Here is a 14,960-nt window from a genome sequence, read left to right on the forward strand (position 1 = left end):
GTCAGCAGACATGATGGGGATGTTTATTTGTTCCAACTCAAAAGATCATTTAGACTTTATTATACATTTTCTAATTAGGCTCATGCATGTGAAGGCCTGAAGTTAGGGAGCACTTTGTACCATTTCTCCTGCAAGAGCTTTTGCTCCCTTGGAAGGGAGGAAAGAGGAAAGGAAAGACTGTCGTTTTTCCGTGAAAGGAATACTCTCCAAGGAGAGCTCTAGCTCTTTTTAGTTCAATATGCATATGAAGTCCCAAGTGAAGGCTGCTATGTCCTCTATGCTCAAAAAAATCCCCAATGACCGACGATGACACTGAATACCAGATATTTACCTCATCAGACCAGAGAGGCATTCAAGAAACTCACAGTCAATCCTGCCAAACAAAAGTTCTGATTCACAAAGAACTATTTAAACTGTGGAACTGGTTCTTATGATGTGATACAGAGGCAAAAAAAAAATCTATACATACAGTCTAAAAGAATCAGATTGACAGAATAGTGGCAGATAGGTTAGCTTAGTGTGACAAAGTAACAGGTTTGGTGGTCTATCTGCAATTTTTATACTAAGTTTCATAAACCATCAATTGCTGCAAAACAGCAGGAAATCCCATGTTTCCTCTGTTTCTCATACCCCTTCTCTAAACATCTTCTGCTGGTACTGACAGTCCTTAATACGACAAACTCCTCATTGAGCATGATGAACCTTAACTTAAGAAAGACAAGTATATAATGAAACTAAGAAAATTAAATTAGACAGCAAGAAAAGTTTTAGCTGCCTTCTATTAAAGATGTTCTCTACTCCTATGATTTTCTTGATCCATAGTAATTCAGAAATAGTTATGGCACAGTCACTTTCATTCAGACAATTTTCTTGGTTAGAGTTACACAAAGCTTGAACTTTGAAAAAATCCACAAAATCAAGGCCTGTATTATTGCATAATCTTTTGTATCATATCTATAAACTCACATATTACACAAACAAATTTCAAGTACAACCGCTTGTGTAAATAAATCATTCCATATTTAAGCTATTCCTTTGTAAGCAGACCATTTTATTTTCATTCCACTCATTCAAGACCATAATTAAATACCATGAGAAAACTCTTCCAGAAAAAATGTAGTATTCACTGAATAAATTATACACTCACCTGAAATGGCTTATTTGGTTTTCCAAAAGGGAGGAAAGTCTCTCCTTAATTTCCTCAAACCTTTCTTTCTCTTCCACAGATACCGTTCCAATTCCATCTGGCCTGTAATATGAAATGTTTAATAACCATTGATATCCCTTCATGCTGATTTGTCTGTGGACAATGATCTTTAATTCTAAAGTTTTCATTTAATGTGAGTGTTAACTTCCCTTTCCTCTTCCTCATTGTCTCCAAGGATAAACAGTTACTTGTGAATATAGCTAAAGAACAGGCTGGACAAAAATTTCTCTTTTGAGTTGAACTTTTGAATTCAAGTCCTAAGTTTCTAAGTTTCTACATCATCTCAATATGAACACAAGTTTGCATGTAGTTCTCCCAAATCCTTTCAAAAGACAATATCTTTTCTCAAAAAAAAAAATTAGTACTATTGTTAGAGTAGACAGGTCTACTGAAATCTTGTTAAATTTCATCTCCTTGAATCTTCTGTTTATTTTCCTAGAGGCACAATATAGCTAAAAGTGATTTCAAAGTAAAGGTGGGAGGGAAACTGGAGTGAGAAAAGCCACAGCAGGCAGCACCTAGGAATCCTGCATAGTGAGGATAGAGTTTGATTCCCCATCCTATATTGACAAATAGCATCATGTAATCAAGACTTCCATATAGATGCAGTATTAAAGATGCAACGAAAAAGTCTTTAAAAACCAAAAGCTTTGGCATTTTTAAGCATCAAATTTGAGTCACAATAATTAAAAATAAGCTTATATTTAGTATGTTAAACATACACTTAGTCTAAAGTCTTAGCCTAAAGGTGTTACTAATGTATTTATATTAAAATTATGAAAAAAGTAAAAACAGAATTATATATACAGCTCCCAAACATTATTTATCCCATGCAGTCACAACTTCCCCACATACAGCATACAGTAAAAAGAAGTATCTGAAATGTTCCTGTTACTTTCTTAACTTCTTGCTCCAAGGTAACAAATAAGCTACTGCTTGTCGCCTGAGTTTGTGAACCTGACACTATGTGTGGCTCTGCCCTGTATCTTCTCCAGAGCCTCCAAAACTATCTCAGTGTTTCTAGAACTGAGAAAATTACAGTAAAATAACATAAAGAAAGACAACATTCTTTTTTGGAACATTCTGAATGTTCCAAGAATCATTCTAGGATTCTATGAGCATCTTTTTTTCCAAAATTGGTACTTTGACTTTCTGCACTATATTTAAGCCTAGAAGGGATAAGTTGCTACCTGGTCACGACTTGAACAATTCTCTCACCATTTAAATCACTTATATTTGTGACCTGTCAAGTCAAGGTGGAAAGAATGCCTGATTTCCTTAAATTATTGTGAAGACAACAATAAAAAATCAGATGTGGTGGGGATGGGAGTAGTGAGGCACATCAATGCACCGTTGTATAAATTTGATGTGAAAGAGCAAAAAACTTATCTACTCTCTTTTGATGGATGCCAGGATACTTTACCTCAGCCTTCTGACAAACAGAATGAACTCAAATTTTAGTAAATTGCACTGTCTGATTTCATTGTCAGGAGAGGTTGTGCTCTGGACTGATAAAGTAAATAGTTCTGTCATATTAAGCCTCGCTGAGGCATGTCATATATGTGTCAGGAAAGACCTAGGGGTGCAGATAACAGTAAGTGAAAAAGGTGAGCCAGTAGGATGTCATATCTGTCATCCTGCACTAAGGCTGGGATCACTATGTACCAGGGACCTGTCACTTCACTGAGTTTGCTGTCATTAGGAACCTTGTAGACAACAACTAAAATTTTCAGAACTGCTAAATATATGTTTGCATAGAAGCAGATGTCCCAGAAAGAGGAGTACACAAAAAGGTTTTGGAAAATGACCACCTATAGCACTGAAAAATTCACCTCTTGAAAACATGCTTCCAGAAAATAGCACAAAGTCTAAACCACAAGTTTGTCTCTTCTTGCAAACTTCATTGCAACAACAATATAAAAATGCATTTTTGCAACAGAGTCCTGAGACATATCATGCTGGTGATAATTTTTCTATTTTGGGGAATATATACCTACTACTGATTAGAAAAGAATCAATGGAAAAAAAACACCTGTTTCTGAGATAAGCTGAAATATTAAAAATAAATAAATATTTCAGTATTTCCAGTAATTTAATCTTATGGATATTTTTTTCTTTATTTACTTTGAAGACTGCATAAAATAAATAGCATTGCTTTGATCTGGTTACTTTTATTTAAGCAAGGAAAATCAGACTCATACAGTCATTTAGTTTTCAAAGGTTTAGGCCATCCATAAACTATGCCAGAACTATTTTGCAATTAAAAAGCAACAACAAATGTGCCTTTCCTGCTGTCTCAAATGTAATGGACTTGATTTTTTTCAATGCAAAACTAGTACTAAGCTTTGATATTGCAGCCTGGGAACTCTCTTACAAGAACGCAGCCAGAAAAGTGATGGACTGTCTTTAGAAGAGTTTTCATTTCAACATCATCTCAAGAAGGTAATGGATAATGAATTTTCCTTTCCTCCAAACTCTTTTTCCTCCTTATTGTTCACAACGTTTTTTAGAATTAGAGAACTAGGTGAAAGAGTGAACATTCAAAACCCGAGTAGCCTTCTCTCTCTCACTTATATTAGTTTACCATTTTTTGAGGACTCTGTCAATTGGATTTGGATTGGCTTGTCTCACCTGCTTAGATCACAGTCTAACTGGCACAGATATAATGTTGTCTCTGGCCACAAGTGAAATTGATTAATTCACTCAGACTTAAATATCAGAAGAGATTTGAAATAAATATCTAATGAACTAGAGCTACTAAATTCAAGTGGAAAGTAGCTGTTCAACCATGAACCACTTAAATAATGAACCAAAAGTAATGGTTGATCAGAATTTCAAAACTTACTTTTTTACTGCAAAAATCTTGCAAGATTATTGTCCTGACAGTTACCCTAGAGAAGCTGACTGGTTAGGCAGTGGATTTTGGTTTTCCTGTTGCAATGATCTGTTTTTCCTCACATTATATAATCCTTTAAGGCTTGGAGCATCATCTAGAATTATTTTGATCTCTAGAGGTCTTAAAACCTGCAATAATTTGCAGAGGTCACTTGATGAATTGTAGGATTAAATTACTGTGAAGACCTGCAACAGGTAAGATAAAACTGTATTCTTGTTCCAAGAGGAATTAGATAAGGACACTGGGTTGGCTGTGGATTGTTCCCAGCCCTCAACTTTGGAAACAGCTTCTCCTAGTGGCCTCTCAGAGAGAGAATTGTTACCTTAAGCAAGGCTGCCTTGGAAATACTAACTGAACATGCCTTTCTTGCACTGGAACATCATTGATACTGGTGAATTTTGCATCTTTACATGTTTTAAAAATTATAAAAGTATCTTCAACGTGTTTTCTTCATTAAAAACACAGATAATCACTTTGGTGTGTCATGAAAAAAAAGGAGTATGCGGAGAGTAATGTACAGATTGATATTCTAACATACACACAGGTATGAACAGTAAGGCTGACCAAAAAGAATTTGCCATCTTGCTAGATCAAGATGGAAAATCATTATGAAAAACAAAATAATAAAAAAAACCTACTTCAGTTAAGGTATTTAAGACATAGAAAAAACAAAACCAAACTTAAAGGCATCTTTCTTCTAGAAATAAATCGTTCTAGAAGACTTCCATGCTTTCTGAAAGCACTTGTTTTTATATCCAGCAGGATGTACAATCAAATGAAAGAACAGTGACAAATTTCAAATTACCAAGATAAACTGCTTGTTTGACTGTTTGTTTCTTAGAAAACCAAAGATTAAATTTTTTAGAATTTGATGTACAATTTTTATTACCTGTTTATAGGACTTTATATTCAATAACTTAAATACACAAATTTTCCTTTAAAATGCAACTATACTAAGGCTTTTGTAGAGTCCATGGTTTATGTTACAGAAATGTAAGAATGATGATTTCCACTATCAGCTCATAAGAGCACAGAGCAGACGTCTTGTTATCACTGAAAATGAAGACAGTGCATTACTGCATGGCATTCAAACACAGCTTTAACCAGCAGACACTTGAAGATTGAGCATTTTCTTGTTTATATTAACTATTCTTCGAATATTTCTGACACAAAACTGGCACAATAGAGCCTTCTGCTGTATGAAGTTCCCAGGCTGCTCTGACATCTGCTTACAGGTCATGCCCTTTTTTCACAACGGAACGAAAAAGATCAATCCTGAAGGTCACTAAAACAGATTAGATCATACATTGGGTTAATTTTAATAATCTTTTATGCAGTTATATTTTCTACTGAAAAGCAAAGCATGTATTAATATCATGTCATTTATATAAGGTTTATATAGGATTATGTAAAGGCAGGAATTAGTTGAAATTATTAATAAAATATTGTATAATGTTTAGGGATGGTAAGCCTACCTCTGTGTTTCATATACCTTGGACATGATCAGCTTCCAAAAAAAGAAGGATGAACTGGAAGATGCAAGGTGCTCGACACAGGGCCTAGTGCAAAACTTCTATTCTCAACAGTGCCCACAAGCCTCAGAAAAAAGGGAAGATTATGTTCACTTGGAAGAAGAGAGATAGCTTTTTATTGAGAGAATACTGCTTCTCCTTTAGCAGCACAAACTCACATAGCGTATCAATCCTAAAAGGTCATTTTCTCATTCCATTGTTCTGGGCAAATAGTGACTGATACCAAATGACTTCTGAACAAAAACATGGGTTTAAGGATGAGAAATCCACTCTCACAATTTTCATTTTAAATGATTGATAGAAAAATGAGACAAACTGCAAAAACAATAGACTCTTGTTACATCTCTAGATGCTGTACCAAACACGAGAGAGACTAGCAGACTGATGTTACACACTAACTTCCCTAAAGATCCACACTGTAAGGGATCTCAGGCGCCTTCCTCCAGCTGCTGGACAGCCTGGGAACAGATCTAGGACTGAAGCAGAAGGTCCATCTGCCAATAAAAACCAGTAGAAGTAGACCTTGCACCTGCTGTAATTACAACACAGACAGAACATGTAGGATTGAGAGAGAATAAGAAACACCACAGGAAGAGGAAACATTTTCAAGTCCTTAAAACCAAAATGTTCCACAAAATCCTGTTAGCAACATTTTTTTGAGGAAAACCATCTAAGAACAAGTCCACATGATATAAAAATATTTTATATATAAAGCTGCGCATGTGAAAACGTAACACTCCTGGGAAGAGATCAACTGGACAAAACGTTTCATGTCAGATGGTGACCATGCGCAGATAAATGGTGAAACCACTGACTAAAGTTCTGGAATTTTATTTTAAGTCATATTCCATATTGTTTATGAATGACACAAAATTAAGGAGAGCTTATGAAGATACAGACAACCTTACTTTGAAGTTAAGTTAGTCAGAGAATAAAATGCCTATTCAGAAGTTCCAGAAAAAAGTAAGAAGAGATGGAGCAATGTAATGATACTATTTTCTTTATTTTCATGAATTTCCTTGTTCCAGATTTAAAAGGGGTGATTTCTCTGAACATTCTTTTATGACTTGACTTGACACAAAGTGTAAAATTGCAATAATGTTTCTTACCACAAAACACAAAAAATGAAAAGAAATATATGAATGCATAGCACTCTCCAAAGTTTCCATAGTTTCACTTCTCTTGTCAAGTGAAACCCTTTATTCCACTCTATTTCCTCCAAGCATAACCAAAGCAAGAAGCCTATCAGAGAGAAAATCTACACTGCCAAATGATGGCAAGGACCTAAAAGTAGCTTTCAGAGAGGGCAAGGCTACTACAGAACTAGAAGATGATTTTTTTGTACTGGTGTATTATCATGAAGTAAATAATTATGAAGAAGACTTCTATGCTGGAACCCTTCCTTGTCCACAGCATAAGGACACTTCACTTTCAGCATAATACGTTTTAAAAATGAAGACAATGAAAGAAACCCCTTTATGGAACAAATGAGAAAAATAGACAGCAGTAAATTGTCAGGACCACCTGGCGACCTGAATTACCTGCAGGTATGTGAAAGTTCTCATCAAGAACTTCTGGGGAATGGGAGATAAGAATCAGAATGGGAGGATAAATATCAGAAAAAATCTCCAGGCTGCCAAGGGAAATACAGGCCAGTAAGTATTACATGCATCCCAGAAAGTCAGAAGGAACTATAACATAAGGATAAGGATAAAAGTAAGGAAATTTGGGTAAATATTACCAATCGCCAAGTCTGCATGGCTTTGAAGCCATAAGACAGAGAAATCTTACCTTCTGATCTTGGAGTTCTCAGAAAGGATTGGAAACAGGTGGATGAGTGTGACCTGATTCATATGAAATACCTGGATTTCCAAAGCTCTTTTGACAGTCCCTAATCAAAGGCTTTAAAGGCAATTATACAGTGTCCCAGTAAAAGTTCCTACATTTACATTTAAAATTAGAGAGGTGAGTACCTGCTATGAAGGTATGTTATCAGTAAAGTTCTGCAGAGATTTGTGCTGGGACTTGAGCTATTTTATAGTATTTAGAAATTACCTGGCTAACAGCTGAGAACTGAGGTGATAGAAAATGTAATTTTAATGATAGTAATGTAGCATAGTGTGGAATTCCAGAAAGACCCCATGAAATCAGGTAGCAATACAACAAAAAACAATGGCAAACATAGATAAATGTAAGGAAAACACAGTTGTTGTTCAGAATGGAGATCCTGGTTTTATGATGGATAATTCCATTAAATTGTCCCTGTTCAGTACCAGTCAAAGGAGCAAATCAACACTGGGAAACACCAGAAAAGGATAAGCAACTAGCAGACAACTTCTGTCCAATGCAATCATTGTATTGTTCACTTCAATTCTTGATTCTTAAATAGTAAAGAGACAGAACAGGATTTTTCTTTTTTCTCCTTTACGTCTCCAATAGCAGCAGAGCATGAAATGAGATGTGTAGGAGTCAAGTTCAAAGCAATAGTTCTTCAAGCAAGAGGAGGCTGAGTTGTGGAACTTGCTGCCCAAGGTGCTGAGGGTGAAAAGGGTTCAGGGGGGCAATGGACAAGTATCTGAAATAAAGACTCACTCCAGGTTACCAAACAGGGAATACTCTGAGCTGCAGAGAGCTGGGAGTCAGAAAGAGGAAATATTGCACATGCTTGCTCTTCTTTTACTCCAAGCAGGTCAATGCTGGAGACAAATGACTGACTGGTTTGAAGAGCCCTGACTCAATATGACTGTTCTTCTATGAAACACACCTGTGAAGAAGCTTTTACAATAAAGACAAAAACTCCCAATCTGTTCATCTTCAGTTATATACTGATTTTTGTAGTCTTACTTTCACATTCACTTCTCATATCTGAACTTCCATTTCATCAGATACCTTTCTGAATAAGAAAAGTTATAACACGGGAATATGTTTGAATTTTGAATTTTTCAATTCAGTCTGTAACTCAGCAGGTGGAAAGAAGTCACTTCACACTTCATGTGATACCCACCAGCATTCATTTCAGACAAGAGGGACTAAATAGAAGTCACAGCATGAAAAGTAGACAAGAGTGAACATGATGGGGAAGAAAACAATAGCTCCTACCTGGACTGTTTAGACTGAAATGTCATCATTCAGGAATGTCCTATCGTTCCCTGTTCTGCCCATTTCACCTTCACCAGCAATAAATTTATGCATAAGTCCAAAGCAAAAAGTTTACTTGTGAAATAACTATATTGATGAGGACTATATAGAATATTTCATATGAACGACCATGGAATATTTTAAAAGAAAATCATGGTGATGAGAAGCCAAAGGAGATGGTACAGTAAATCCACATAGCACCACAAGTACAGACAATGAAAGATTATTTTATTTACAGAAGAAAATAAAATAGCTGACTCAAAACCAAGGATGTATATTTGTTTAAACACAGCACAGCTATTTTTTAGTGAAATATTTTCCTTGTTGGCTATTTAGGAAGAGAATGTCTTAAGACTATCATCTACAAAAGCAGAAATACCTTTTCTACATAAGCAGTTTGCTAGCCCAGTTGTAATGGACTAACAAACAGGAAAGGAAAAGAACAAATAAGCTTTTAATTTCTCAATCTAGGACTCAGCACATTGTGTTTGACCCTGAGTAAACATTTCTGTTCCTAAACCAACAACACTGGCATAAGACACACAAAGTACAAGTATGCTTGATAAATCTAGCAGAAGTTGTTGTCTACCTCTTCATCTCAGGAAAGAATAAAAAGGAGCTGGGGACTGTTCTCTAGTCCTGAGATCAGGAGACAAGGTCTGCTGCATACAGCCTACTCTGGAGCTCAGGTATCTTCTGTTCTCCACACGTCCCTGGAGCTCTGTAAGAACAAAACTTCTGCATGTTTATTTCAGGTGTCTGGAAATAAAACCACGGTACTGTGTTAAAATCTGCAAGATTACAGCCTGCAGCATGAAAGATGCTTCATGTCCTACAGTGCAGAAAACCAGCAGAGGGGACACCTGAAGGTTCAAAAACATGTTGGAAGAATTTTGAAAACATATGAAGGGTGGAAAGAGCCAAAGCTGATTCAGATTTAGATTCTCCTCACCAGAAACAAAGGTGAGAGAAACTTGTATCTGATTGTTTGACTGATGTCACTAGATTGCCTGTTATTTTAAAATTCATACATAAAAGAAATGGACAATGTGAACTACAGATATAGCTGCATTTCTACATGCCCCTCTGCCACCTGACTTCAAGATCAATTTTGATGATCTTTCTCAGGCTTGGGGATGGTCTAAGTTCCCTCTGTGAAGCAAAGGTAACATATAAATTAAATACATCATGGCCAGAGTACAAAGCCCTTTGTTCTGTGGTCTTTCTGATTCCCAGACTGACTTACAAAACAAAAATGTGTAACGCCAGGGACCAGCCTAGAACTTTGGCCTGTCATGCATTGTCTGTGAAATTCTCTTTTACCTTTTACTATTTCTCAGTGCTGCAGTAAATGAATGAATGGGCATATTATGTGCCCGTATATCTGTGTCTGTCATTCTGAGTGAGTGTGTCTGCCTCTGTCCTTGACTTACTTTTTTTCTTTCTTCATGTTTCTTTTTTCTTCCTTTTTACAATATCTCAGTTCTAGTCAGACCCTCTCTGTTCAACACTTCTTTTATTCCTAAAACACTCATAATGCTATTCAGTGATTATCTGTACTGTAGGAACAGACAGAATACAGAGTGCTTACCACTGTGTAAATGATGTGCTCTCTGAGGTATTTTCATGCACTGTGTGCACGGTTGTCCTTCACTCAAATTATGAAATAAAAAGAAATGTATCTACCTTTCTTTTGAATTCTTGAAATAAGTTTGAGCAATTATCACATATGTTTGTCTGCTTAGGTTGAACCCAATAATAAAAAGGCGAGAAACAACAAAGACTTGGACTCAATAGGAAATACAAATGTGTCAGGTTGTTGAGGAACCGATGAAGAAGCAGGCTTTTACAGAGAATAGGTTACCAAATAAAAGCCAGAAATCTCCTAACTTACTGGTATGAATGTTAAGATTCTTGACAGCGTTTCAAGCACATTCAAAACCATTTCAATTTTGGATATTATTATCATGTATTATATATTGTTAGTCTACCCCAATGAAATCACTCAGGTCACAAATCCCAAGCTCCAGATGAGGCTTTGTCTGAGCCAGTGAAGGAAACAATATCCTTCCTAAGGATTAGCTCTTCTTCTCTAGCTTGAGGACAAGTAAAACAGCCTCTGTGCCTGGCTGGTAGCAAAGCAACATAAGCATACATCTTGGGACAGAAAATGTCTCTTCCAATCCTAATCAAGATTCAGTCTGGGGACTTCCTGAGAGTAATTTCCTTTTGGGATTGTGATGTTTTCCCCTAGTGGCAGGATTGGACCATTGGGAGGATCTATTGGGTTTCTCCTTGCTATTTCTGGACTTCTTAAACATATTCCATACAGCAGTCTACAGCTCTAGTGCACAAAATAGACATAAATTCATGTTCTCCTATAATTTGATAGATTGCCTGCTCCACTTCCCACTCAAAGACAGGGAGTGAGTTTGTTGAGTTGCCACCGTGATGGTCAGACACCAGAGCACGTGCTCTGACGTGAGGCTGAGGGAGTTGGGCTTGCTCAGCCTGGAGAAAGGGAGGTGATGGGGTGGACTGAGCCCTCTGGGGTACACACCAGGCATAGAAATAACTACACTGAAATTTGACAGGTTCAAACAGGGTAAAGTCCTGGCTGCAAAAAGCCCTGAGCAACCTGTTCGGACCTCATAACTGACCCCGCCTCATGCAGGAGGTTTGCCTAGAGATCTCCTGTGGTCCCTCCTGACCTGAGCTAGTGATCTGCAAGTGGTGCTCTCCAGCAGCAGAGCTTGTCCTCACAGTCTGGAATAAGAGATAGATGAAGCACTGCTTCTTTTAAAGAATGTGCAAAAATAGAAAAGCAACAACTTATTTTTTTTTCTAAGTTTTTCACTTGCAAGTGGAATGAAGATATCATCCCAAGACAACCACTGTGGCCAAAAGCTCCTGAAGTAGTCTGCCTGTCTAGTGGAAAGCATTCCAGAAGTGTCCTAGTGCTTCCTGGCTGGGGCTTACAGCTAATTCCCAATACATGTTATGTCTCTCTGTAATAGCACAGAAAGAAGAACACAGTATATAGTATGATTAGTTGCTAAGCTACAGACTGCAGAAAGAGTCAAAATTTCCCTTAAACTGCATAATTATTCAAAATGTTTACTGGAAACACCATTTAGTACCACAATACAAATGCAGAATGAAGAAGATTACCCTTTTAACAGTTTTTTATCTTGAAAACATACTACATGCTTGAAAACATGTACTTGTACTTGAAAACAAGTACATGCTAAAAGATTTCTTTTAACAGTAATCTGTATGGAACCTCAAGTACCCCTGAAGAAACTTTCATGAACTGATTTCTGTTGTGTGCAGTTCCCTGCCTGGTGAATGCAAGAGCCTATAAATACTTTTATTCAGACTACGCATTTAAATACTATGGATTAAAAAAGGTAAGATTAAATTACCTGTTACCATGAACATGAGAAGCACAAAATGCAAAGCTGTAGTGGAGCAGGGTTGGATCAATGACAGAGCCATTTTCTGAGTATTCAATGAGCTCATCGAGGTAGCAGAGATGGCGGTGGCAGCCCCGCACCCCGTAGCGAGCGCAGTACTCGTCCAGCACGAACACCTGACCCGGGCTAAACCAGCCCTGAAAGGCAAAAACACACACACAACAGTCTGAGATTTATCTTCCCACTCTCAGCTTCAAATCAGACAAAGAATAGAAACAGAGATTTTTATATATGCCCATTACATAAACTTTTTATATTAGAATGATTTCCATCTGACTAATGCTGACAGCACTGAAACTAGACCCTACACTAGCCCTCTTACTGAAAGGATTAAATGTCAGGAAACTATTTGCAGTTATAGATACCACTACTATGAAATACCTCATTTACAAAAAAACATGCTAATACATCCAAAGATTAAGTCATATATCAAAATCTAAAATAAACTAACATTTAAAATAATTTATTTTATCAATCAATTATAAGATGAAAAATAAAATTTCAGAAATGCTGAAGGACATCAACACAGACATTAAAGCACATTTTTTGGATGATCATTTCCCTGTGGCTGCAACTTTAAAATTCTTACCACAATTCTACTCTTTACCCATGTAACATGCATGCACTTCTAACAACTTTAAAACAACTTTTACTAGTAAAGAGATGCAAAGCTAGGTAGCTTGTTAAAAGCCACCTGAGTAAGATTTGACCTTAAATAATTATTAGATATTCTCAAGCTTACTGAGAGATTTCTTGGTCAGAGTCTTGATGAGAACAGCTTAACCCTGACATAGACATGAGCAAAGCACAGACTCCTTCACATGATAAAAACAGTTCTTGAGAGAGTCCAGAGTGTAAAAATATAATTGAGTCTTGATGCAGAAATATGATAAGAAGTAGCAGAGTGAGCTTCCAAAAAGCAGCATGGAGAAAAACATAAACCTTGGAAAACTAAAAATACTGCACAGCTGTTCTACGTAAGCATTTTTCTTTGTTCATGTTTTGATTATGGTGATATTTTCCTCTCATCATCTCTCATCATTCCATCTCATCAAATGGTTGAGAGAGATTGAGGAAAACCTGAACTCAAATATACCAATAACTTGCATAAGCAAAATATTTTGCAAAATAAAGAATTTATAACATCAATATAGCAGCTGGACACCAATATTTCCCTAATGCTTGTGAACACTTTCACAAGATCCGATGGTTAATATTTGTTCAAAATATCAGCAGAAATACTATTGAACAAAACTTAAAAATATATTCACATCAGTTTTAAAAAATCTGTGGTTTTTTTACTTCACAAAAATACTTGTTTGAGACAAGAATTCCAGCTTTCTATTTTCCTCAAACTCTTCAATTTAACATACTATCTGCAAACAAGAACACCTCAATGGTATTTTATATTTAATAATTTTTGCTCCTAATTAATTTCTTTGAAATCGGTGTTCCCACTGCTTCTAAGGAGCTTCATCTATTTCTAGAGAACACTTAGCTTTAGAACCCAGAACAGTACTCAGCATGTTAATCTGATTATGTTGCAATGCCTCATATAGCTTATACAGTGTTTCACACAAAATATGGTATTCTACTGCAAGAAGAAAGAAAGCGGATTTTAACTGTACTTTTGCAATAATATGCATGCTAGCCCTAGATATAATTAACAGTGGTTATTGTGATTGATATTCTCCCAAGATGTTGTCATTGTCACTGATCTCTCCCTATGTTTTTATGGAAAACATAACAAAATGTTGCATATCATTGCCTAGCAGTACAAAAGCAAACTATTAAAATTTCTGCTCATTCTCATAAGATATAATTGTGACAAGAACACAAAATTGTAAAGAACTCGTTAATTTAACTTCAATCCCTCTTAAAATATCTGTTGGAGTGGTTGTTTTTCATTTAAATGTGTGCTTTCTTGCCCTTGTTCAATCCCACATCAGGCACAAGTCTCTCAAACACATAATATGTCCTACAAAGCACTGGTATTAGATAACTACAAATTTTTTCATTTTATAATTGAAAAAAAACCCCAACCCCAAAATTCCCCATCCCCTCAAAACTCTTCCTATTCCAAGAAGAATGTAGAATTGGAGAAATTTAGGTTACATAATAATTAACAGATTATTTTTTAAATAACAGAACTTTGCATAATATTAATTCCTATGGTTTAAAATTTTTTTTACAAGTCATATGTGTGGTTGCACATATGTGGTATTTTTGAAATAAGGGATGAATTGTTTCTAAAAGATTATGGGAAATGAGCTGTCAGAGAAGAGAAAAATCACACTTACATGTCCATCTATTCTATTGTTACCTTGACATTCCCAATTTTTTTAAAATAAAAAAATGTAGTTAAATATGCAATTAAAAAAAATCACCCATTCCACTTATTTAAAGCTGAATTTAAAAAAAGAACGACGAGAAATACATCTGCTTTATGGTTGCTATAGCACTGTGCATTTCACCTAACCTCTTCTAAAAGTTCCTGATTTCAAGGTTATATTAAGTGTCTTACTATATTATTATTATAAAAAAGAGTTTGACCCCAATGCACTGGTAGAAAGCTAACCATTTTCTCTTTGAGTGCCAATTACTTTGTACAGATGTACCTTCAGGCCTCTTTGATACAGTGTGCAACCCACAGACAGAAAATGAATCCTTTAACTTTTCTATACATATGTATCTGGCAGTATTTTAAAAAG

At 36.0% G+C, this 14,960-nt stretch overlaps 1 protein-coding gene across 1 annotated transcript in view; it reads right to left on the bottom strand.

The window, feature by feature from the left end:
- The window catches only part of CADPS2 (calcium dependent secretion activator 2), a 284,280-nt gene that overhangs the window by 78,093 nt on the left and 191,227 nt on the right, over nt 1-14,960 (bottom strand). The window contains exons 13-14 of the mRNA XM_058022230.1: nt 12,199-12,386; nt 1,148-1,249 (exon numbers count right to left, since the gene is read on the bottom strand). Coding sequence (XP_057878213.1) covers nt 1,148-1,249; nt 12,199-12,386 — 290 coding nt within the window. The remainder of the gene's footprint in view (nt 1-1,147; nt 1,250-12,198; nt 12,387-14,960) is intronic.

Source organism: Melospiza georgiana, chromosome 4 (genome assembly GCF_028018845.1).
Source record: "Melospiza georgiana isolate bMelGeo1 chromosome 4, bMelGeo1.pri, whole genome shotgun sequence".
In the NCBI taxonomy this organism is placed as follows: domain Eukaryota; kingdom Metazoa; phylum Chordata; class Aves; order Passeriformes; family Passerellidae; genus Melospiza; species Melospiza georgiana.